Source organism: Mobula birostris, chromosome 2, assembly GCF_030028105.1.
Source record: "Mobula birostris isolate sMobBir1 chromosome 2, sMobBir1.hap1, whole genome shotgun sequence".
NCBI lineage: Eukaryota > Metazoa > Chordata > Chondrichthyes > Myliobatiformes > Myliobatidae > Mobula > Mobula birostris.
Window position 1 is genome coordinate 42,176,693 of NC_092371.1, and position 24,173 is coordinate 42,200,865.

Sequence of the window (24,173 nt, forward strand, 5' to 3'; positions counted from 1 at the left end):
ACCTACTCTAATATCAATCTCAGCATTCCCTCTCACACAGCCCACCATTTTGTTCCATCCATGTGGTAAATCTGCTCTGCACTCTCTGTAAAGCTTTCACATCCTCTCTATAATGAGGCTGCTGGAATTGAACACGATACTCCAAATGTGGTCAAACCAGATTTATAGAGCTGCAACATTATCTAGCAGGTTTTGAACTCAATCTTCCAACTAATGAAGGCCAACACACAATAAGCCTTCATAACTATCTTATTATTTGAATTCCCTAGCTGCTATGGGTGATTTGAACTCATGTGTCTGTATCAATGGCCCAGAAAAAAAAACATCTACAAGTCCAACATTTTGCATTTATTATAAGCAAAATAGTCAGATTGCTCGACTTTCATTGCCAAAATCAGCAATTTACCGATGAATGATGGATTCCAATCCCTTGCCAAGCAATCATGTCATCCTCATGTTTACAATGGACAGTGCAACTGACCAAAGCAATGACTCTTTCCTAAGAATTTCAAAAATCGAAATCTTGGACAAGTCTAGTGGAAACTCACTTACTGTAAGGCTGTGTACCTAATTATTGCAATAACACCAACATACAGGAACTTAATCATTTTTACATGTATACATTTTTTAGCAATTAAGATTCCTTTCCCAACACTTACATGGACTGACATCTCTATATCTGTTCCGATTTCTATTTTCTGGAAGCTTGGCTATTTTACAGGGGAAGTCACTGGCTTGATGTCGAATATCCTGAAATTGCAAAATGGGAATTACTGTAAATGAAGCAGGTACATGCCAACAATATTTGATTTTACAAATGGAAACAGTACTGACAAAGGGGTTTGACCTGAAAAATTAGCTGTTTTTCTTACTACACATGATGCTGGATTACTGCATATTTTCAATGTTTGCTGGCTTTTAATGCCAGTAATTTGTTTTATTAAGAAAACAGTCAAAGGAAAACTAACGAAATGGTGCCAAAGAAAATTCAAAATATTGCCCACACTTTGTTTACATTATGAAACATATCCAGGGAATCCCTTCCTTCAAAATTCCCATCACTGCTAATTACAGATTCCAGAAGGCTGTATAGAAAATCTACTCTTCAAAACTTTGGTGTCTCAGGGTCTGAAGTTTCTAGACACAGGATGAAATACATTATCAATGATGATTAATCTCAAGGGCTAAAGCCAAGTAATATTAATTATTACACTTCAAATTCAAAGCAATAGATTTAGTTTATTGGAAATAAAGTCTTTTCCTTGCAATTCTTAGCAAAACATTTTGTCTTGTTACGTGCTTAATATACAGTACCAGATCAACAAGGAATTTCTTCTTCCATCACTGTATTTAATCTTTCACAACAGATGCACTACTGTTTGTGTATTCATTGCCCAACATTTGTTTCCGATATGAACAAAACATACTTAGACATGTAAACCAATAAATAACCTTAATGGTCATAAAGTGAATTGGAATGAAGTGCAATTTTAATGAAATGTGCTTTCAATATTTATATTTAATGGCTAAAAGCCTAGAGTTTAGTTCATTAGCACTTTTTGAAAAATAATTTACAGCAGAATGAAGGATAGTTATTAGTGATTTAAACAAATCTTCGTGGATAAACTGGTTAAAGTTAAATACATAATAAATAACATTAAGTGAGATTAAAAAGTTAATTGAAGCCTCAATTTATTCAATATGTAAAGCAAGCTTTTCTAACAAAAGTAGGACATAGTTAGATAGTACTATGTATGAATGTTTGGAGAAATCAGAAAGATCCCAAAATCCATAGCCACTAATGCTGAGATACATCCTAGGATGTGCTGGGACACAGTGATGTAACATCGGGTATTTAGGATCTTTAAACATCAGACATCCTTGCCCAAGTGACCCAGCCAGGGGCCAGGGTTGATCAGGTCCTGGCTTGTGTCCCAGCAGCATTACACCTTTTGAACCATAGCCATCTGGAGGTTCGCTCAGCAGCCTCTATGACAGTCCAGATAGCTCTTTTCTTTGCAGCCCCTGTAATGCTAAGGAGACAGTAGGTTCTGCACAGCAAGCAGCCAGCAAAACCTCAGCACGTAACTCTATAGGTTTGCATAACATCCTCCATCCCCGTGTCTGGCACTAGTCTACCAGCTCATGGTATTTGGCTCAAACGCCTCCCCAATCCGGTGTTCCACCATCAGTTCCACCATGACCGCCTGCTTTGAGGTTTCTGACAGAATGACCATGGTCAGGCCTCAGTGATGAGAATGCGATGAAGTCAGGGAATTTTAATTGCTTGCCAACATAGAGTTGCAGTTGCCAATCAGACACCGCGATGAGCAAGCCTGCTGGTGATCTGGGCTTAGGCTGTGGTTGGTCTCCAGCTTTGACAAAGGCTACTGGACTTTCTGGGTTGGTGGAGGTGCTTACTGTTGTTAATGACTGAGGACATACCTTCTGCCACTGCCTTCAGCGCCTGGTCATGACGCCTGAGGTAGCAACCTTCTCCAAAGGCTTTTGGGTAGTTGCTGAGGAAGCGTTCCAGGAACCCTCTCCCAGGGCAGAGGGAACATGATGGTGCCTCATTTTTGCTTTAATAGCACATACAAAATGCTGGAGGATCTCAGAAAGTCAGGCAGATCCACGGAAAGGAATAAACAAATCTACTTTCAGGTCAAGATCCTGATTTTTGAGTTCCTCTAGCATTTTGTAATTGATACTCTGGTTTAAAGCATCTACAGAATCACTATGTTTATGTTCTGTTACAAAAGCAGTTTGTTAGATATGGTAATTCGCTACATCTGACGAACTAGATCAATTGTCATTGAGCTCAAGTCAGCTGCAGTCACTATGGTGCAGCAGGCAAGCTGATTTAAGCAGCGGTCAGGTAATGACTTGGATTTGGGAATAGACAGGCACAGAATGAGGCTACTTTGAATTAAAGGTTTGGAAATGCTGATAGGCCAGAGTTTCATGGAAAAAGACAGGTGGGGGGTGGGAGTGGCTGGGAGGGAGAAGAGAGGAAAGGGTGGTAGACTAGAATATATTTGGGGCATTGATATGGTTCTTTACGTCAGGAAATCTTGGAGAATACAATAATGTTCAAATATAGTGAATACTCCTATCACATAGGAACCAATGTTATAGCTGGAACTAGGAACAAGCATCCATCAAGAGACAGAGGCCCTTAGGATTAAAATTAGCAAAACCAGATGGGGAATAACCTTGAGAATGTTTTAAGAGGTATCCACAAATATACTATGATGAAGATCGGAATTAAGTACTTGACATCCAGAAAGCACAAAATGAAGAAGAGTTGTTTAAGAAAACATCGGTAATAAAGCATTACAAAAAGCGGAAAGGAACAATTTTGGCACAAAAGGACAGAAAGTACAATCAGTATGGGTGGAGAGGGAAGAAAATGAGACAAAAATAACTGAACTTCTTTACAAGTCCTCTAACAACAGCAACAACATTGGAGAGAAATTAAGAAAAAGTTGCAGCAAAAAGGTAATGTTATAATCAGAGGAATTTAATCTTCATGGAGACTCAGCAAATTAAACTAGCCAAAAGCTTGGAGGACAATTTTCAGGAATAATGCATCATCAAGCTATATGGTGTACTGAGATAGAGTTAATGAAAAATCTTAGCCAGTCAAGATAAGAATCAGTTACAAGATAAAGTCTTAATCCTAAATAAATACAATTATGCTGGGAGTGCATGGAGATTGGGAAGAGATAAAGATGTTTTCCAGTAGATAAATAATGGCAAGCATTTAAAGAACTATTTCAGCAATTTCAAATGAAAATTCCATGGAGAAAAATATAAACTCCATGTGAAAAATGATTCAAACAGGGTGGACTAAGGAGATTAGTATTTTATTTATTTTAATAGAAGAGCCTTATAAAAATTTCAAAATGATCAGCAGGCCTGGAATCAGGAGGTTTAAGCACCAAGTGGTTAAAAAATTGATGGAGACATGTTACAGTAAATTAGTGAGACAAAGATCTTAATAGCTTCTACAACTATGTAGCAAGATTAGCAAAAATAAATGCAATTCCCTAAAGCAATAATAATATAAGAAATTATAAAGGAGGTGAAAGGAAAGAATTTCCAAGAGATTAAAGCTTTTTGTAAATGTCTTCACTTTACTGCCCCATCACTGAAATGTTTCCATAACCAAAGGGCTCACCTCATGTTCTCTATACATTGCTTATTTATTATTATTTCTTTTTGTATTTGCACAATTTGTTGTCTTCTGCACTCTGGATGAATGCCCTAGTTAAATGGTCTTTTATTGATTCTGTTATGGTTATTATTTTATGAATTTATTGAGTATGTCTACAAAATGAATCTCAGGGTTGTATATGGTGATATACATGTACTTTGATAATAAAAATTACTTAGAACTTTGATAATAAATACAAATAAATTTGGAAGGAAACCAAGTTTACTGAGAATGATGAGCTTAAGTATTACTCATTGAAGAAAAACCACATGTATGCAAGGGGGGGCTAAACCCAGACAATTAGAGGGGGACTAAACCTATACAATTTCAGATTTGTTAGAGCAAACTGTGTCTCTTGATTTTTAGAAAACCTCATTTATGGGACCTTGCAATAGACAGGATAAGCATTTACTGTCCTCAGGACTGTGGTAATAGACTGCTGCTTGAATTACTGCAAATGAAATGGTTCACTGTCCTTGGCTAAAATGAAAGAAAGCACAATTCAATTCAACAGTATTATGGGATTATAAAGGAGTTACATCATCCCCCCCCCCCCCAAAGAGCACAGGACAACAATTTTAGAAGAATTGATAATAAATTTTCCAAACCTGACTGAACAATCCGCACATATCAATGCATTCAAGTGACCGTCTTCATAAAAATCAAGCTTCCAAAAGTCACCTTGAGCAACTCTTACATCTACAGCAAATAAATGGCCGGGTCCTGTTCTATACTACAACACAGTTCTCCTATGTTGGTAAAAGCTAAACAGAGGCCAGCACATTCCTCAGACGGGAGTAGAACAACTAGGCAGGATTACCACTGCCAATAACAAAAATTCCCCACAGACTACGAGAGCTGAATTGATTAAAAAAACCTCTACCCAGCCCCAATGTGATATAGCCTGAGAAACATAAGGACCAGTATTCTTCCCTTATTATAGTACCTTCAAATGCTTTTTTAAAAAAATCTCCAGATGGAGTATAATCTTCATGAAATAATCAATGAACTTTATTCAACAACTGCAACAAAGAATTTAACAGCTTGAACTTTATTCATAGATATTAATTCAATTTGCCATAATAGACTAAAACAATTATTGAACTAGTACTAGCTAGCTGAACAAAATTAAAATGTAATACATGATATTTCCATGGAACAACCTGTGAACTGCTGCCACGATAGGTGTTATTTACGCATACTTTTAGCTGTTCAGTCATTTCCAAGAAAGCATAATAGGTTTTGCCAGAAATAATGGTTAACAAAAAAAAAACAAACATCACTCCTTAAGTTAGTAATAAAGTTAAAATCATACAAAGCTAATGAAGTCACATGTATTTTGAATGATATAAAGTTAAACATATCTACTGTACTAGCTGATGTACTAGCTGGTCCAGATGTTCAATTGTATTCCTAAGGGCATTTAGGATGGTTTATTTGCATAATTTAATATAAATGGTTAACTCTGCACATTCTAAGCATCAAACACCTGTGCTATTCTCACCAGTGTAAATATTATTGTTTTTCTACCATAAGTTAACGCGGCAGCATTTTTACTAGGCTCATAATAAGTTGAAGATAATAACAATATATACATTTTTGCTTTCCCTGGATTCTAATTTACAATATATTAAGAGTTAATTTTGCAAATAAGCAAGTAGCTCAAAAAACTAAAATGATTCTCAGTACAAGGGTCCCGAAGGCAAGCTCATTCAGAAAGTCAAGAGGCATGGGATCCAGGGAACCCTAGCTGTGTGGATACAGAATCGGCTTGTACATAGAAGACAGAGGGTGGTGGCTACATAGAACACCCCGCTAGTAGTGGTGCTAGTGGCAGATACATTAGGGGCATTTAAGAAACTCTTAGATAGGTACATGGGTGACAGAAAAATGAAGAGCTATGCAGGAGGGAAAGGTTAGTTTGATCTAGTGTAGGTTAAAAAAGTCAGCAAAATGTGGGCTAAAGTACAGTGCTATAATGTTCTATATGTTCTAACTAACAAAAGTTCCCAGTTAAGCCCAGTAAAAGTATGCCTTAAGCTCTGAAACCTCATTCCTATGCATCTGCGATAGATCATGTACAAACTGACTAAAGTAGACTTTGTTAGAAACAAATTGCACTGCTCACATTATGAAAAAGAAAATAAAATGCCCATTGTCATCAAATGTGCCTGTGAAGAGGTTTCGTGCTGCAGAGTGCATTTTGTGCCACCAAGAGTGAATCAAATGCATTCATAAAACCAGAAAATATTCTATTGCTGTTCAACTGATGGACAAATATCTCCTCAGTGATTGAATGACATGAAATAAAATAAACTGCCTGAAAAATTAAGAACTAATATTTACTTTAATGACATCAATTAAACCTATATGTCTGCTCAGGGAGTTGCTACAATATGTCAATGGATGTTATGAATCTTCAAATTTGTTTTTACGTTCAGGAGGTAATTATATACCCTCTTCTTCAAAATGGCCATTGCCAGACATTTAGATCACGGACAACTCATTTTCAGAAAAGTTCCAATAGAATGAATGAAATCAATGAATAACTGTCTATTCTCTGATTTGATAAAGGGATGACATTAGTAAGCAGATTATTGATGAAAGAACTGAACACAACTGGGTCAAAGATAACTCCCTGAAGAACAGCTGGTATAAAGGAACACTGATGCCTAAGTAATGACAACCACCCTTCCATAAAACAAACACAGCTAAAGACTCTAGCACTTGATCAAGTATAATTGCAAAAACCTTGTGTTTCATACTTTGTCCTCAAGGAAATGTGATTGTGGATGTATTAATATATAGACTAGTATTTGGAGAATATGATTCCTTGTTCTCTTGTTTAAATTGATGTATTGTCGGTTATTTCATCTAACACTTAGATTTTAAATTTATCATAGCACAGAATTAGAAAATAAGACCATAGTAAGACATGGAGAAGAATCAAGCCATTTGCCCATCGAGTTCTCTCTGTCATTCCATCATGGCTAATTTATTAACCCTCTCTACTCCATTCTCCTGACTCCCTCCCCATAAGCTCTGATGCCCTTTCTAATGAAAACCTAACAACCTCTGCTTTAAATATACACAATGACTTGGCCTCAACAGCCATCTGTGACAATGAATTCCCTAGATTTTTCACCCTCTGACAAAGAAATTCCTTCTCATCTCTGTTCTAAAGGGACACCCTTTTATTCTGATTGTGCCTTCTGGTCCTAGACTTCCCATCTACAGGAAATATACTCTCCAGGTCCACTCTATCTAGGCGTTTCTAAATTTGATAGGTTTCAGTGGAATTCCCCCTGCCCCTCTCTCCTCCCCCAAATTCTTCTAAACTTCAGCAAATGAAGGCCCAAAGCCATGAACCCCCCCCCCCCATATACTTTCATTCACAGGATCATTCTCATGAACCTCCCTAGACTGTTTCCGATGCCAGCATATCTTTTGAGATAAGGGCCCCAAACTGCTCACAATATTTCATCTGCCATCTGACCAGTTCTTCGGCATTACATCCTTGTTTTCATATTCTAGTCCTCTTGAAATGAATGCTAATATTGCACTTGCCTTCCTTACCATCAGCTCATTTTGCAAGTTAATATTTAGTGAATTTTGCATGAGGACTCCCAATTTCTAAATTCTCACCCGTTAGAAAACAGTCTTTTTATTCCTTCTCCCAAGTGCATTAGATACTTCCGCACACTATATTCCATCTGCCACATCTTTGCCACATTCTCCTAATCTAACTAAGTCCTTCTGCAGACTTCCTGCTTCCTACTTGCAACACTACTTGCCCCTCCACTTGTCTTTGTATCATCCATAAACTTAACCACAAAGCCATCAATTCTGTCAAATTATTGACATATAACGTGAAAAGTATTCCTAACACTGACCCCTGTGGAACACCATTAGTCACTGGCAGCCAATGAGAAAAGGCCCCCTTTATTTCCACTGTTTGCCTGTGGCCAGTCAGCCAATCTTCTCTTTATCTTACCTGCAATACCATGGGCTCAACTTGTTAACCAACCTTATGTGTGGCATCTTGTCAAAGGCCTTCTGAAAATCCAAGTAAACAACATCCATTGACTCTCCTTCGTTCATCTGCCTGTTATTTCCTCAAAGAATTCCAACAGATTTGTGAGGCAGGATTTCTCCTCAAGCTTTTGGCCAATTTTATCATGTGCTTCTAGGTACACTGAAAAATCATCGTTAATAATGGACTCCAACATTTTCCCCACCACCGTTTCTTGAGAGTGGAATGACATTTGCAATTTTCCAGTCCTCCAGAACCATTCCAGATCCTTAAAAACTCAATATTTAATGCCTCCACAATCTCTTCAGCTAAGAACCTTGGGATGTAATCTATCTGGTCTAGGTGACTTACCTACCTTCAGATCTTTCAGCTTTCCAAGCACATTTTCCTTAGTAATAGAAACTACACTCACTTCTGTCCCTAGACACTTGGATTTCTGGCATAGTGGCATAGATTTCTATGTTAGTGGTGGTGATAATGGAAGGTGGGAAGGGGTGGCAAAGGAAGAAGTGAGAGAGGCTGGTGAACTTGGAAAAATGGAAAGACAAATAGTAAAACAGTAATTCAAGAATGTATGCTCTAAGTGAATAGAAGAGACACAGGCATTTCACTGTTATAGAGTTTAATGCAAAAGAGGTTAACTCCACAATAGTGGGCAAATTCTGTAGAGATATGCACCTGGATTTATTACAATAAATATAAATAGTTGTGAAATGGTTAAAACAATGATTAGACCAACCCAAAACAAGCAGAGTTTAATCTGCACTTCACAGCAGATTCAATGCTACAACTACAGTACATGTAGAAATTTGAAAAAACTATGCTGCTATAACCCATCTGGATCTGACAGGGTACCTGGCTACATACTAATGACCTGCGCTGACCAACTGGCTGGTGTGTTCACTGAGATCTTTAACCACTTGCTTTGGCAGTGTATGGTAGCCACTTACTTCAAGCAGGCTTCAACTATGCTGGTGCCCAAGAAGAGCGTGGTGACCTGCCTCAATGACCATCGCCCAGTTTCATTTATATCCACAGTAAAGAAGTATTTTGAGAGGATGGTGATGAAACATATTAGCTCCTGCCTGAGAGATGACTAAGATCTGCTACAATTTGCCTACCGGAACAATAGGTCTGTAGCAAATACCATCTTATTGGCTGTTCACTCAATCCCAGAATATCTGGACAGCAGAGGTGCATAAGCAGGATGCTCTTTATTCACTACAGCTCAGCATTCAATACCATAATCCCCTCAAAACTTATCAATAAGCTCCAAGACCTTGGGCTCAATACCTTCTTGTGCAATTGGATCTTGGATTTTCTCACTTGTAGAATCCAGTCAATTGGGATCGGCAACATCACCTCCACAATCTCCATCAGCACAGGTGCACAACAGAGCTGTGTGCTTAGCCCCCAGCCCTACTCACTTTACACTTATGACTGTGTGGCTAAGCACAACTCCAATGCCATATTCAAGTTTGCTGTTGACACTGCTGTTGTGGACCAAATCAAAGGTGGTGATGAATAAACATATAGGAAGGAGAATGAAAATTTGGCTGAGGGGTGTCATAACAACAACCTCTCACACAATGTCAGCAAGACCAAGAAACTGATTGTATACTTCAGGAGAAGGAAGCTAGAGGTCCATGAGCCAGTTCTCAGAGGTTCAGAGGCAGAGATGATCAATAATTTTAAATTCCTGGGTGTTACTATTTCAGAAGATTGGTCCTGAACCCAGCATGCAAGTACAATTGTGAAGTAAGCACTGCATCACCTCTACTTCCTTAGGAGTCTGCAGAGATTTGACATGACATCAAAAACTTTGACAAACTTCTATAGGTGTGTAGTAGAGAATATATTCACAGCCTGGTATGGAAACACCAATGCCTTTGTATGGAAAATCCTAGAAATGGCAGTGGATTCAGCCCAGTACATCATAGGCAAAGCCCTCCCAACTATTGAGCACCTCTACATGAAATACCATCGTAGGGAAGAAGCATCTATCATCAGCAAACCCCACCACCCAAGCTATGCTCTTTTCTTGCTGCTGCCATCAGGGAAAAGGTACAAGAACCTCGAGACTAACACCACCAGGTTCAAGAACAGTTATAACTGCTCAAACATCAGGCTCTTGAACAAAAGCTACATCACTTGCCCATCCATTGAGATGTTCCCACAACCAATGATCTCATATTATGGGCTCTTTTTATTGTAATGTCATGCTATTGTTATTTATTACTATTTATTTATATTTGCATTTACACAGTTGGTTGTCTTCTACACTCTGGTGAATCTTTCATTGATCCTGTTATAGGTACTATTCTATAGATTTGCTGGGTATGCTCACAGAAAAAATGGACCTCAGATGGTGACATACATGTACTTTAATAAATTTACTTAGAACTTTGAACTTGGGCTGGCTGGTGGCGCAACGACATTGGCACCAGACCCGGGAGCTGAGGTTCCCGGGTTCAAAACTAGTCGGGTCTGCCCCCAGGGTACACTTTCCATCTGTGCCAGATTTCAACCTCGTAAAATAAAGGGAAAATACTGAGAAAATGACTGTGTGAGGAGTGGCACGCCACACAGTCTCTCTCAGCGCCTTGTAAAAGCCATGAAAAAGACATCATCACAGACGCTCGCATGGACACGCAGACGCACACGCACGCACGCAGGCACACACCAAAAAACAACTTTGAACTTAATTGGCACTTTCTTAAATTAATCGTCTTTTCATTAATCTTCCCCAACAGGAAACCAGATTTCTTAACTTATCTCACAACCTTTAATGTTTTTTTACTTCAAAGCACAATTTTTTGTTCAAAAATTAGTTTTGTCACTCTCAAGGTTAGTTCAGTGATTGTGATGGCTGGACTTAGGGTGTATGGGGTGCCCAGGGAGGGCAGCAACTCTGGTGAAGGGACTTGTGGTATCAATTCTGGGTCAGCTCATTCACTCTTGGTCCCCACCGGACACTCAACTTTCACCTGTGGCTCCAAATAGCCATTTGTATGTGACAGCAGCCACACATGCACAGCTTCAACAAATGGACTAAATCAGCCAAGGGTAGTTGGTGGCCTCATACCATGGTGATTTTGGGAAATGCCTGTCCTAGCTTGCGAAGTCAGCTCCAGTGGTCTGGGCAGATGAGATCTACAGTGAGATCTAACGGTCTGGAAAGCAGTCCTGCAATACTCCTTGGAGAGCAAAGGGCATGACAAAACACAGAAGATGTCATGGTCATCCACGACAACCAAGCAAGAGCCCAGTTTGTTTGTACCACTGGACTTGGACTTCCACAGTCGAGAGAGGGCAACTGCCCTAGTGCAACAGCTTTTCTACATTAAAAACTCTCTCGCACAGGTTTCCTGCCATCAGCGAACATGGTGGACAACTGCCAGTGACTGGACCAGTAATCTAGTGACAAGACAAAATACCAGTATTCTGGAAATCTAACATTCAAAAACATAAAGTTTGCTGACCACATGCAAAAATCAAACAGAATCACAGAAGACTTTCAGGGGCAGCAACTTAATCCTGATTTCGTAGTGTCTACAAGTGATTCCAGTCCCGTGGCTGGTGTTATTAAAAACTCCTCAGGTTGGAGTCCTGTCTCTTTTTCAAATTGGTGGATGATTTTTTTTTTATAAAAAAAGTCCTGTTCAGGTTCACTACCTCCAGTTACTGATTAATACATTATTCCTGCCTCCTGCTCTTGCCCAGATCTAGAGAACTTAATCCTGTTATGCAATGGTCCACTTTGGAGTCTTCTCCAACTTTATATACCTTCCATCTATAAATGGGGTGCCACGGTAGCATAGCACGAGTCTATTAGAGTTCAGGGCATTCCGAAGTTCAATTCCAACAACATTCTGTATGAAATCCCTGTACATGTCCTCGTGGAATATGTGGTTTATTTCCAGGTCCTCTGGTTTCCTCCCACAATCCAAGGATGATCGTAACCAGGGAACAATAGGCATTCTGGGGTTGCTGGGACAGCATGGCTCAAACAGCCAGAAGGACCCACTCCATGCTGTATCACTAAATAAAATAAATTTAGATGATTGGCTTATCACCAACATTGACAGAGTCAAGGCTCCCAGAAGTTGTCAGACCTCACCCTCATATTCAATGGCTCATCCTTTTAATTTCCAGCATAACATGTCCTGTATTCCAAGGGATCTGATAGCTCCAGAATACTCTTGGGTTGCTCTTTCATTACTACCAATACCAAATCTCCACACAAATGGAGTTGCAATACCTGCCCTTTAACCATCTTTCTTCTCACAAACTATCCACAGCACTCAAAGCATATTTCAGAGCTGAAGCAGTAACTTACTTACACTTTTCTTAAAGTTATTATGTGGCATTCAATGATCACTGTGTGGTACCCTATAAATACTAAGGCTAAAAGTAGAATGAGTGACCACTTTCTAGAACACCTTTCCATTCAAACTCCAAGCATGAGCCAAGCCTTCAATCGTTTGTTACTTGAAACTCCAAGAATGATCTCCCAACATTGCCTAGAATTCAGTTTTCTCTTTCAGTTCCAGATATTTTTTGCTTCATCCTTTTACGTATTCAAAATAGTTTCCTTTTCTTATCATCTTTGACTCCACGTTATTCATTCTTGGCCAGGGGTCCCCAACCTTTTGCACCATGGACCAGCCGACTGGGGGGGGGGGGGGGGGTGTTCATGTAGGGTTAAACTCACCTCAGCATGTCTTTTAAAGTTAGGGTTGTCAACTTTCTCTCTCCCAAATAAGGGGCAAAATTAGCAGTCAAATCCCGGGACACTTGCGTTTACCCCAGGAAAGACTACCATGACCATGAAGCCTGTGCAGGCACCCATGTGCGCATACGTGACATTGCGCATATGTGACGTGCCCATGCGCATACGTGCCGATTTTTTTTTCCACAAATCGTATTTGGCTTAATCTTCCCGACTACACTGTACATACATTATTTCTACTTTATATAGGCTGTGTATTTATCATATCATTCCTGCTTTTACTATATGTTAGTGTTATTTTCAGTTTTATGTGTTATTTGGTATGATTTGGTAGGTTATTTTTTGGGTCTGGGAATGCTCAAAAATTTTTCCCATATAAATTAATGGTAATTGCTTCTTTGCTTTACGCCATTTCAGCACGAAAGGTTTCATAGGAATGCTCTACCTTAGCGGGGAAAATACGTATGGGACAAACCAATTTAGCCCAATATACGGATGTTCCGGCAAATATGGGACAGTTGGCAACCCTATGTTCAAGTTCAACAGTGCGTGACAGGGAATGAGGAAAGGTGCAGCTGACTCATATCGTTTCCTCGCGGCCTGGTACTGGTCCGCGGCCCAGTGGTTGGGGACCGCTGCTCTTGGCAGTCCAACTTATAAAAGGCCTCTCGTACTCTCACCACCATGTTCACTTTTCTTAGATCAGACAACCACTGGCTCCAAATTTTAACCTCACTTACTCTTTCTCCACAAATACAGTATACTTCACCTGGTACCACTTCCCACTACTATTCATCAGTGCAACTATTTATTCCCATCTGCTTATGTTGACTAAGATTTCTCTCAAATTCATCTAAATCATTTCCTTGTACTACTGAATAATACGCATGTTTTGAAGTTTATGTAAACAATCTTACATGATTGCACTTTAGTTCCCAGAAACTATCTACTCCACTCACTGAATGGTATAACAGGGTAGACAACACCTCCTTAGCTGATACCTTGCAGGTTCCTATTTGTGTATTGAATGGACGGGATCATGCAGTAACCCGACAGCCTTCACAATATAGGACCAGCTAGATTCATCTAGTGGATGCATTCCATCTCACTGCGTGTCCACACAAATTTGGACAGAGATCACAGTAGCAATTGGATTTGTAGCACGTACAGGAAATGCCATCAACATGGGACTTAATGAGGACAAAGAACGATTGGCCAAAGTTTTCAATAAAACCTGCAATACTTTTTAATAAACAGAAAATTAAATTATTTTTAATAATTTCAGTGATTTTGAGAAACAGCAAAATGATTGACAATTTGCCCTCTCCTTGCCTAATTCACAGGAATTCAAACCTAACCTCAGATTCTTTTCCAAGTCTGAACTTACATGTGATCTGTGTGGCAATTCCACAGTAGATGCTTGTAAATTTGTGTGGGTTACACTGATGAATTTAATTGTGGACTTTCAAGCTCAATATGCTAAAACCTGGGACATAATACTAGTTCCAAAGGCTGAAAGTTATCAGCTCAAGTGGGCCATCTGCCAGAAACGGTCACAACTATTTCTCACGATACAAAAAAAACTTAAAAATTTCATTTGACTCTGAAAATATTTTTTCTACCTGCACTATTTGTAAGGATCTGGATATTTGCAGAATCCTTTGGAACGCAGGAACTATCATGTTGGAAATTTGAGGAAGATATACATTTTGGGAAAGGATACATCATTTCACACTTGCAGCAAATGACACTTGCTAATTGCCAAATTGGTGCACACGTCTAGAAGCCTCAGAGCAGCAAAATCAAATGAACTGCACAACTAAAAGTGTTCCCTTAAAATATAAAATTGTGGTTTATGCTGTGCACATACTGTATATCAAATTTTAAACCTTCAATTTGCTCCCTTATTTATAGAATGAACTGACAAAAAATATTCCAGGAATATTATTTAACTTTAACATTTAAAGCCCAATTTTTCTATTTTTTTTAAAATACAGATCAACTGCCTACAATATTTAAAGACTTGCTTGTAAGACAGTGTAAATGCAGCAGGCAAGCGTAGGAAACTAAACCCATTTTGATGGCTCAAAAATATTCATGTTATTACTGGTAAAACAAGACAGTGGTGCAACTCGTCACAATTACTTGTTAAAATTTCTGTATGTTACAACTTTCTATAGCTGTGCAGTATCTAAAAATATACGGAAACGTACTTGAGGTATTTCTCTGAAAATTCTCATTTCCTACGTCCTGTTATGGTCTCAGGGTTTTTTTTAAAAAAAGATAAATCAGGCATTTAGAAATGTTCGAATATTTTTGTTTGTTCTTCTGAAGTGAGGTTTGTTCAAGATAATCAGAGAAACCAATGACATTCTGAGTGATGCTGTAATGCTGACATTTCAAAAGGACAGTTGCTGCTCTAACTAGTTTGCATAATGACACTGACTTCAGCGATTTACTTAGCTCATTAACTACTGTATTTAGCTACCTTGTCCAAAATGATGATTTTTTCCCCAAGCCAAGCATTTAATGATATTCTACCTCCATAGTGAGACTTCAATCTAAATCAGTTGGATGAAATCTCCACCTGCTACAAAAAATTCAAATAGAGGTGTAAGTTCCAACCCAGTTCCAAGTCCGGATTTTTAAAAAAAATCACAATTCCAATGTCAACAGTAACTGATAAACTTCAAAGATTTAATCTGCAAGCAATTTTGGATGATCATGCATATTGATCAGGCAATACGTGTAACATCCTAGATGACCTTCTGGCTACATCAGCATGAGACTGGAAGAGTGTGCAGCAAGTTCCTGCATCCATCTACTGGCAATTTTTAAAAAAAGCAAAAATTCCTTCAATTTAAGTGATGCCTGCTCCTTTTAAAATAGAAGTGTATTAAAAAAATGCCCCACTGAAATAGTTTTACTCCTATTAACTGCAGACATGTTCTGAAGGGACTGGCAAAACATAATGAGAAGGAAGCTGATTACACATAAAGCAGTTATCAACAATCCAAACACATGTACCAAAGCAGGGAGACCATTCACAAATAACAGGAAGTCAAAGAGGCAACAAATAGTCACATTTTAAACTAGGTGAGGGAGGGTGTGGGTGTTTGATTGCAAACTAGAAGTATGGGACTCATAATAAAGGAATGATAACATGCTCTGCAGCTAAGAACAAAAATCTCAAAAGACTTACAGTAAACAAGAGAAAATCTGACGATGCTGGAAATCAAAGCAACACACACAAAATGGAGAAACTCAGCAGGCCAGGCAGCATCTATGGCAAAAAGTACAGTTGACATTTTAAGCTGAGACCCTCTGGCAAAATTGGAGAAAAAAAAGACGCGTAGATTTAAAAGGAGAGGAGAGAGAAACACAAGGTGATAGGTGAAACTGGGAGGGGGACGGATGAAATAAAGAGATACTGGGCTGGAGAAGGGGGGAGTCTGATAGGACAGAATAGAAGGCCATGGAAGAAAGAAAATGGGGGAGGAGCACCAGAGAGAGGCGATGGGCAGGCAAAGAGACAAGGTGGGGGGGAGTGGGGGGGGAGGGGAAGGAGAAGTGGGGGACCATTATCGTAAGTTCAAAATGTTCATGCTGTCAGGTTGCAGGCTACCCAGACAGAATACAAGGTGTTGTTCCTCCAATCCAAGTGTGGCCTCGTCACGACAGTAAAGGCGACCATGGATTGACATATCTGAATGAGAATAGCCACTGGGTCCGCTTCTTCTGGCAGACGGAGCTTATGTGCTTGGCGAAGCAGTTTCTTAATCTATGTCGGGTCTCACTGATATACAGGAGACCACACTGGGAGCACCAGAGACAGTACATGACCCCAAAAGACTCACAAGTGAAGAGTCACCTCACCTGGAAGGACTATTTGGGGCCCTGAATGGTAGTGAGGGAGGTGGTCTAGGGGCAGATATGGCAGTTGCTCTGCTTGCAAGGATAGGTACCAGGAGGGAGATCAGTGGGGAGGGACGAATTTACAAGGGAGTCACCTAGGGAGTGATCCCTGTGGAAAGAAAGAAAGTAAGAGGAGGGAATCAACAGGAATTCTGCAGATGCTGGAAATTCAAGCAACACACATAAAAGTTGCTGGTGAACGCAGCAGGCCAGGCAGCATCTCTAGGAAGAGGTGTAGTCGACGTTTCAGGCGAGGAGGGAATGATGTGCTTGGTGGTGGGATCCCGTTGGAGATGGTGGATGTTCCAGAGAATTACGTGCTGGGCACAGAGGCCGGTGGTGTGGTAGGTGAGCACAAAAGGAACCTTATCGCTGGTAGGTAGCGGGAGGATGGGGTGAAAGAAGACATGCGTGAAATGGAAGAGATGCAGTTGAGGGCAGCGTTGATGGTGGAGGAGGAAGTCCCTTTCTTTGAAAAAGGAGCACATCTCCTTCGTTCTGGAATGAAAAGCCCCATCCTGAGAGCAGATGCGGCGGAGATGAAGGAATTGAAAGGGGATGGCATTTTTACAAGTAACACGGTGGGAAGAGGTATAGTTCAGGTAGCTTTGAGAGTCTGTGGGTTTATAATAGACAGCAGTAGATAAGCTGTGTCCAGAGACAGTGACCCCAACTCTCCTATGATACACCGACGACTGCATTAGTGCTGCTTCCTGCACCCATGCGGAGCTTATTGACTTCATCAACTTTGTCCCCAGCCTTCCACCCAGCCTCAATTTCCGACACCTGCCACCACCCCCCACCCCCCCGCCTCTCTCGATGTCACTGTCTATCTCTGGAGACAGCTTATCTAGTGATGTCTATTACAAACCCATGGACTCTTAACAGCTACCTGGATAATACCCCTTTATACCCTGTTACTTGTAAAAACGCCATACCCTTCTCTCAATTCCTCCATCTCCACCGCACCTGCTTTCAGGATGAGGCTTTTCATTCCAGAATGAAGGAGATGTTCTTTTTCAAAGAAAGGGGCTTCCCTTCTTCCAACATCAACGCTGCCCTCAACCGCATCGCTTCCATTTCATGTAGGTCTGGTCTCACTCCATCCTCCTGCCACCCTACCAGGGATAGGGTTCACTTGTCGTCACCAACCAACCCACCAGCCTCTGCATCCAGCACATAATTCTCCAGAACTTCCGCTAATTCCAATGGGATCCCACCACCAAGCACATCTTCCTCCCTCCACCACCCCACTTTCTGCTTTCCACAGAGATCGCTCCCGACGTGACTCCCTTGTCCATTCGTTCCTCCCCACTGATCTCCCTCCTGGCACTAATTCTTGCAAGTGGAACAAGTGCCACACCTGCCCCTACACCTCCTCCCTCACTACCCTTCAGGGCCTCAAACAGTCCTTCCAGGTGAGGTGACACTTCACCTGTGAGTCTGTTGGGGTCATATACTGTATCTGGTGCTCCAGGTGTGGCCTCCTGTATATTGGTGAGACCCGACATAGATTGGGAGACCACTTCACTGAGCACCTACACCTTGTCCATCAGAAGAAACAGAATCTCCCAGTGGCCACCCATTTTAATTCCTGTGACGACAAACCAAGTTATCACAAGATTGATGCTGATGAGAGAGATAAGAGAGACAAATGGAGAAACGTTCAAAATGTTAATGAGAGAGGAGAGAGATAATGAAAAGAGACACAGTTCCGAGTATTGACAGACTGGTTGTTTTGAACCTGAACTGTTTGAAGTTTGATGGACAGGCGATACCCCAGCAGGGGGATAAAAAGAGCAGGTTCGCTAAGGCACAAGACACCACGAGATCACGAGATAATGAGACCCTGGAAGAGCAGTGTGCCCCCACAAGTTGGTGGGAGTTTAGAGGTCTGGTCGCGGGAACCGACCACAGATGCACAGGGTGAAAAGGGACGATCGGTGGGAACCTGGTGTGTGTGTGTCCACCCTTGTCTGGGTGCCGGGTTCACCGCGGAAGAACGGTCGTATCCGGAATGGAGGGGTCACAGTCGGTGACCATAGAAGACATAAAAGGGTCCGCTCGAAAGCCAACTGCGAAGAACATCAAAGGTCTGTTGAGTCAGATTTGCATGTTCTCTCTCTCCCCCCAACAGCACAACAGCAATTACTGCGAACTGTACTAAGCTGAACTGAACTCTGCGTCACTTGAGACTGATCATTTTTCCCCTAGACTGCGATAGAGTTTGATTGATTCCTACTACCCTCGTTCTGTGTACATGTGTGTTTTATCATTGCTAACCTGTTGCATTTATATCCGTACGATTAGAGTACTGTGTTACCTATTTCTTTAATAAAACTTTTATTAGTTTCTAGTAAACCAGACTCCAACTAAGTGGTCCATTTCTGCTGGCTTGGCAACTCAGTTACGGGGTACGTAACATAAGTGGGGATCTCGTCTGCGATTTTGAACGCTAAATTTGGGACTGGGTAAATTGATTGTGTTAAAATTCCCGAAAGAAAGAAAGGACAAACAGCAGAAATGGAGATTGAGGAATTTCTAAAGGCACCAACCTTGGAGGCATTAGAGGATGCCAGGAAATCAGAACTGGCAACTGTGGCTAAACTGTTGAATCTTTTTAAGGGAAGTCGACAATGAGGAGAGTGGAGATGCACAGAGCTATCTTTGAGCATTACGTATCAAAAGGTGTGTTTCCCCAAGGGGAGCTGGAGGTGGTATCTATGGGCAAACCTGGTGGAGAAACAGTACAGCTGCAGATTGAAAAATTGAGACTTGAGCACGAGTTCCGGGTAAAACAGCTGGAACAAGAGAGAGGGACAGGCAGTTAGGGCGAGACGAGGGGGACAGGCAGTTAGGGCGAGACGAGGGGGACAGGCAGTTGAGCGAGAAGCGAGAGAGAAACAGAGGGAAAAGGAATTTGAGCTGGAGAAGTTAAGGATGAGGCTAGCGCAGGGGCCCATGCCGAACCAAGGTGGAAGGTTCAGGGCGACCCAGGAGGTTAGGCTGGTTCCCCCATTTGAGGAGGCCGATGTTGATCAGTACTTACTACATTTTGAAAAAATCGCTGCAAGTCAAGACTGGCCGAGGGATAAGTGGGCTGTTTTCTTCAGAGCGTACTTAAAGGAAAATCTCAACAAGCTTACTCGGCATTGTCCGCAGACGATGCCCAGAGGTATGATGTGGTGAAGGAGGCGGTACTCAGGATTTATGAGTTGGTCCCGGAGGCATACCGGCAGAGGTTCCGGAATGCGAGGAAGCAGTGTATTTAGAGTTTGCCCGTGAGATGCAGATGTATTGTGAGCGTTGGTGTGCCTAGAAAGGGGTCAATGGGGATTATGACAGACTGCTACAGCTAATACTGATTGAGCAGTTTAAAGGTTGTGTGGCCCTACCCAGATGAGAGAGAGGCAGAAACCTTAGCCACAACTGCTAAGTTAGTGGATGAGTACGTGTTGACACACAAAGCGAAGTTTACCCCGAGTAAAAGCTACCACAAGGGTAGTCGAGAGGGCGGAGAGAGTTCGCTGGAAAAGCCAGAAAGTAAGCCAGGCACTAGTGAGAAGGATAAGGAAGGCGGGAAGCAGTTTGGTAGGGAGTCTCCTGGGGTCGTATGCTATAATTGTGGGAAAGCCGGTCACTTTGCATCCAGGTGCTTTGCCCCAAAGAAGGAGACAGGGAAAGGAAAAAGGACTCCGACTGGCTGTATTGAGCCAGCAAACAAACCGCTAGGGGAAAAGAGGTCTGACAGAGTTCAGGAAGGGCGCGAGAAGTTTATTTTGGCCGGATTGGTGTCGGTGAAGGAGGGGTCAAACCCAGTTCCAGTGCGGATCTGGAGAGACACTGGAGCTTATCAGTCACTGATCTTAAGGAGTGTTTTAGACTTTAGTTCAGAGACCGAGACTGTGGAGGTCAGTGTGATAAAAGGCATTGGGAAAGGGACTGAAGCAGTACCTTTGCACCAGATACACCTAAAAAGCGACTTGGTCTCCGGACTGGTCACAATCGGGGTGAGGCCTGAACCACCGATGAAAGACGTGGAGGTCTTACTCGGTAATGACCTCGCCGGCGGAGAGGTGTACCCAGCAGTAAGATTAACAAGCCAGCCTGCCAGCATTGAGGCCCCGCCCATGGACTCACAGGTTTATCCCGTTTGCACAATGACTCGGCGCATGTCCAGAAAGGCTGCCGAAGCGAATATAGATTTAGCTGAGACGTTTTTACCAGCCTTATACCAGGAGGCGTTAGAAAGTGAGAAGCAGCGTAGTGAAACGGAAGTTCAGGTAGACTTATTAGCAAGGAAGGAACTTATACAGGCACAGGAACAAGACGAGGAGCTGATGGTCTTGGCGGGGACAGCTCTCTCCGAAGCAGAATTAAAAGGGGAGCCAGTGGGCTATTATGTGAAGGAGGGAGTACTAATGAGGAAATGGAGACCACATACCGTGCCCGCAGATGAGGAATGGAGGGTGGTACACCAGGTGGTAGTGCCAAAAATTTATAGGGGCGAGATTTTTAACCTGGCCCACAAGATACCCCTCGGTGGACATTTTGGGGTGAGGAAGACAGTCGATAGAATTATGAGAGTTCTACTGGCCGAACATGAGGAAGGATATTGTTGAATATTGTAGGCGATGTCATTTATGTCAGGTGGTAGGAAAGCCAAATCAGGTCCTGCCTAAAGCGCCTCTTCGACCGATACCCGCTTTCAGGGAACCTTTTTCCCGAATAATTGTGGATTTTGTCAGTCCCCTGCCCAGAACTGCGAGTGGGCGAGAGTATGTGATGATTATGATGTGCGCCGCCACCAGGTTTCCAGAGGCGGTGCCCCTGGCAAGCATCAAGGCTCCCGCAGTGGCAAAGGCACTTGTGAAATTTTTCACTATGGTGGGGCTGCCCAGGGAAATCCAGTCAGATCAGGGGAGTGTCTTCACATCTCACACATTCCAACGGATGTTGGATGAGATGGGAGCAAAGCAGATTTTGGCCTCCACGTACCACCCAGAGTCCCAAGGGGCGTTGGAACGATTCCACGCAACATTAAAGACTATGATTAAAATTTACAGTCAAGAGAATGCTAGGGGCTGGGATGATGCTTTGCCCCTTTTGCTATTTGCCATGAGGGACACGGTTCAAGAGTCATTGGGGTTCAGCCCATTCGAGCTCGTCTTCAGTCATCGGCCCAGAGGACCCCTGACCTTACTGAAAGAGCAATGGTCCAATCCGGCAGTCCAAGTTAATGTGATTGATTATGTTTTAAAATTTCGTGAGAGGCTTAAAAGGATCTGTGACCTTGCCAAAGAAAATCTGCGATACTCCCAAACTAAAATGAAACAATGTTATGATAGACGTGCCCGCGAACAAGTGTTCCAAGTGGGCAATCGGGTCTTAGTTCTGTTCCCAGTGGTAACCAACCCCCTCCAGGCGAGATCCCACGGTCTGTACAAAGTAAAAAGATAGACCCTTTGAATTATGTTATCGAAACGTCAGACAGGCGTAAACCCACACAGTTGGTACACATTAACATGTTAAAAGCATACCACGATCAGAAAGCAGATCTAGTTGGTGTTATCACAAAAATTAATGAGGCTAGGGTGCCACCTGATACAGGGAAAACCCATCTTGAAAAGATAAATATGGTGCCAACCCGATTGGAGAACTCCATTGTTTTGGCCAATTTTGTCGATAAGGTCTCTCACCTAACCCCCTGAACAGAGCAAGCCGCTGATAAAGCTAATTAACCGGCACGCAGATGCATGTCCCGTGTCCCAAGGCGATGCAAAGGGATGGTGCATGATGTTGTTGTCACCTCAGACCAGCCTATTAAACAACACCCTTATAGGATGAACTTGGAAAAGGGCAAGCTAGTGGAGAAAGAAATTGAGCACATGCTACCCACAGATATTATTAAGCCATCCAAATCGGAATGGGCATCCCCGTGTGGTTGTCCCAAAAGTCGATGGGAGCATCCGATTCTGTACAGATTACAGAAAAGTGAATGCCATCACAAAAACTGATGCTTATCCCATCCCAAGGGTAGACGATTGCATCGATAGAGTACATCACAAAGATCCATTTGCTGAAAGGGCACTGGTGTGTTCCTTTAACCGACCGGGCTAGAGAAATCTCAGCATTTGTCACTCCCTCTGGGTTATATGAGTATAATGTTTTACCTTTTGGCGTGAAAAATGCCCCAGGGACCTCCCAGAGGATGATTAATTCAGTGATAAAAGGGTTAAGGAACACAGAAGCGTATATTGACGATTTAGTGGTTTGGAGTGACACATGGGAGGAGCACATTGTGGCTGCAGAGGAGCTGTTTAAGAGGCTGTCGGAAGCCAACCTGACAGTGAACCTCACAAAAAGTGAGTTCGGCCACGCAAAGGTCACTTATCTGGGATCTGTGGTCGGATAGGGGCAGCTGGCACCGATGCAGGCTATCCCCATCCCACAGAGCAAAGAATGTGAAGTTTGTGTGGAACGACCTTTGTCAACAAGCCTTTGAGAGTTTGAAGGCGATTCTGTGTCACCATCCTGTGCTGAATGTGCCTGACTTTTCAAAACCCTTCTCCCTAGCAACAGATGCTAGCGACGAAGCAGCTGGGGCGGTGCTGTTGCAAACAGACAAAGAGGGGGTTGACCACCCAGTAGCTTATTTTTCTAAGAAATTTAATATCCATCAGAGAAATTATTCCACTGTGGAGAAAGAGTTACTGGCCATCATACTAGCATTACAACATTTTGAGGTTTATATTTGTCCGGCACGGAAACCACCGGTAATTTACACTGATCACAACCCATTAGTGTTTTTGGCCACTATGAAGGATAAAAACAAAAGGTTGCTAAGTTGGAGCCTGGTCTTACAGGAATTTGATATCAAAATAAAACATATAAAAGGAACGGAAAATGTGATTGCTGACTGTCTATCAAGGTGTTGAAAACTTAAAGTTCTCTGTATTAGCCGAACAGCTGATGACCCTGTATATTAGTGTGTATCTAATAATGTATTCATGCCCATAATTTTTACCCCGATAAAAATTCTTTGAAGGATAGGGGTGTGACGACGCACCAAGTTATCAGAAGATTGATGCTGATGAGAGAGACAAGAGAGACAAATGGAGAAACGTTCAAAATGTTAACGAGAGAGGAGAGAGATAATGAAAAGAGACACAGTTCCGAGTACTGACTGGTTGCTTTGAACCTGAACTGTTTGAAGTTTGATGGACAGGTGATACCCCAGTAAGGGGATAAAAAGAACAGGTTCGCTAAGGCAC

General features: G+C 41.9%; 1 protein-coding gene across 1 annotated transcript in view; it reads right to left on the reverse strand.

Annotated features, from left to right (window-relative positions):
• LOC140186124 (tyrosine-protein phosphatase non-receptor type 1-like) overlaps positions 1 to 24,173 on the reverse strand; it is a 99,921-nt gene that overhangs the window by 38,464 nt on the left and 37,284 nt on the right. The window contains exon 2 of the mRNA XM_072240030.1: positions 660 to 750. Coding sequence (XP_072096131.1) covers positions 660 to 750 — 91 coding nt within the window. The remainder of the gene's footprint in view (positions 1 to 659; positions 751 to 24,173) is intronic.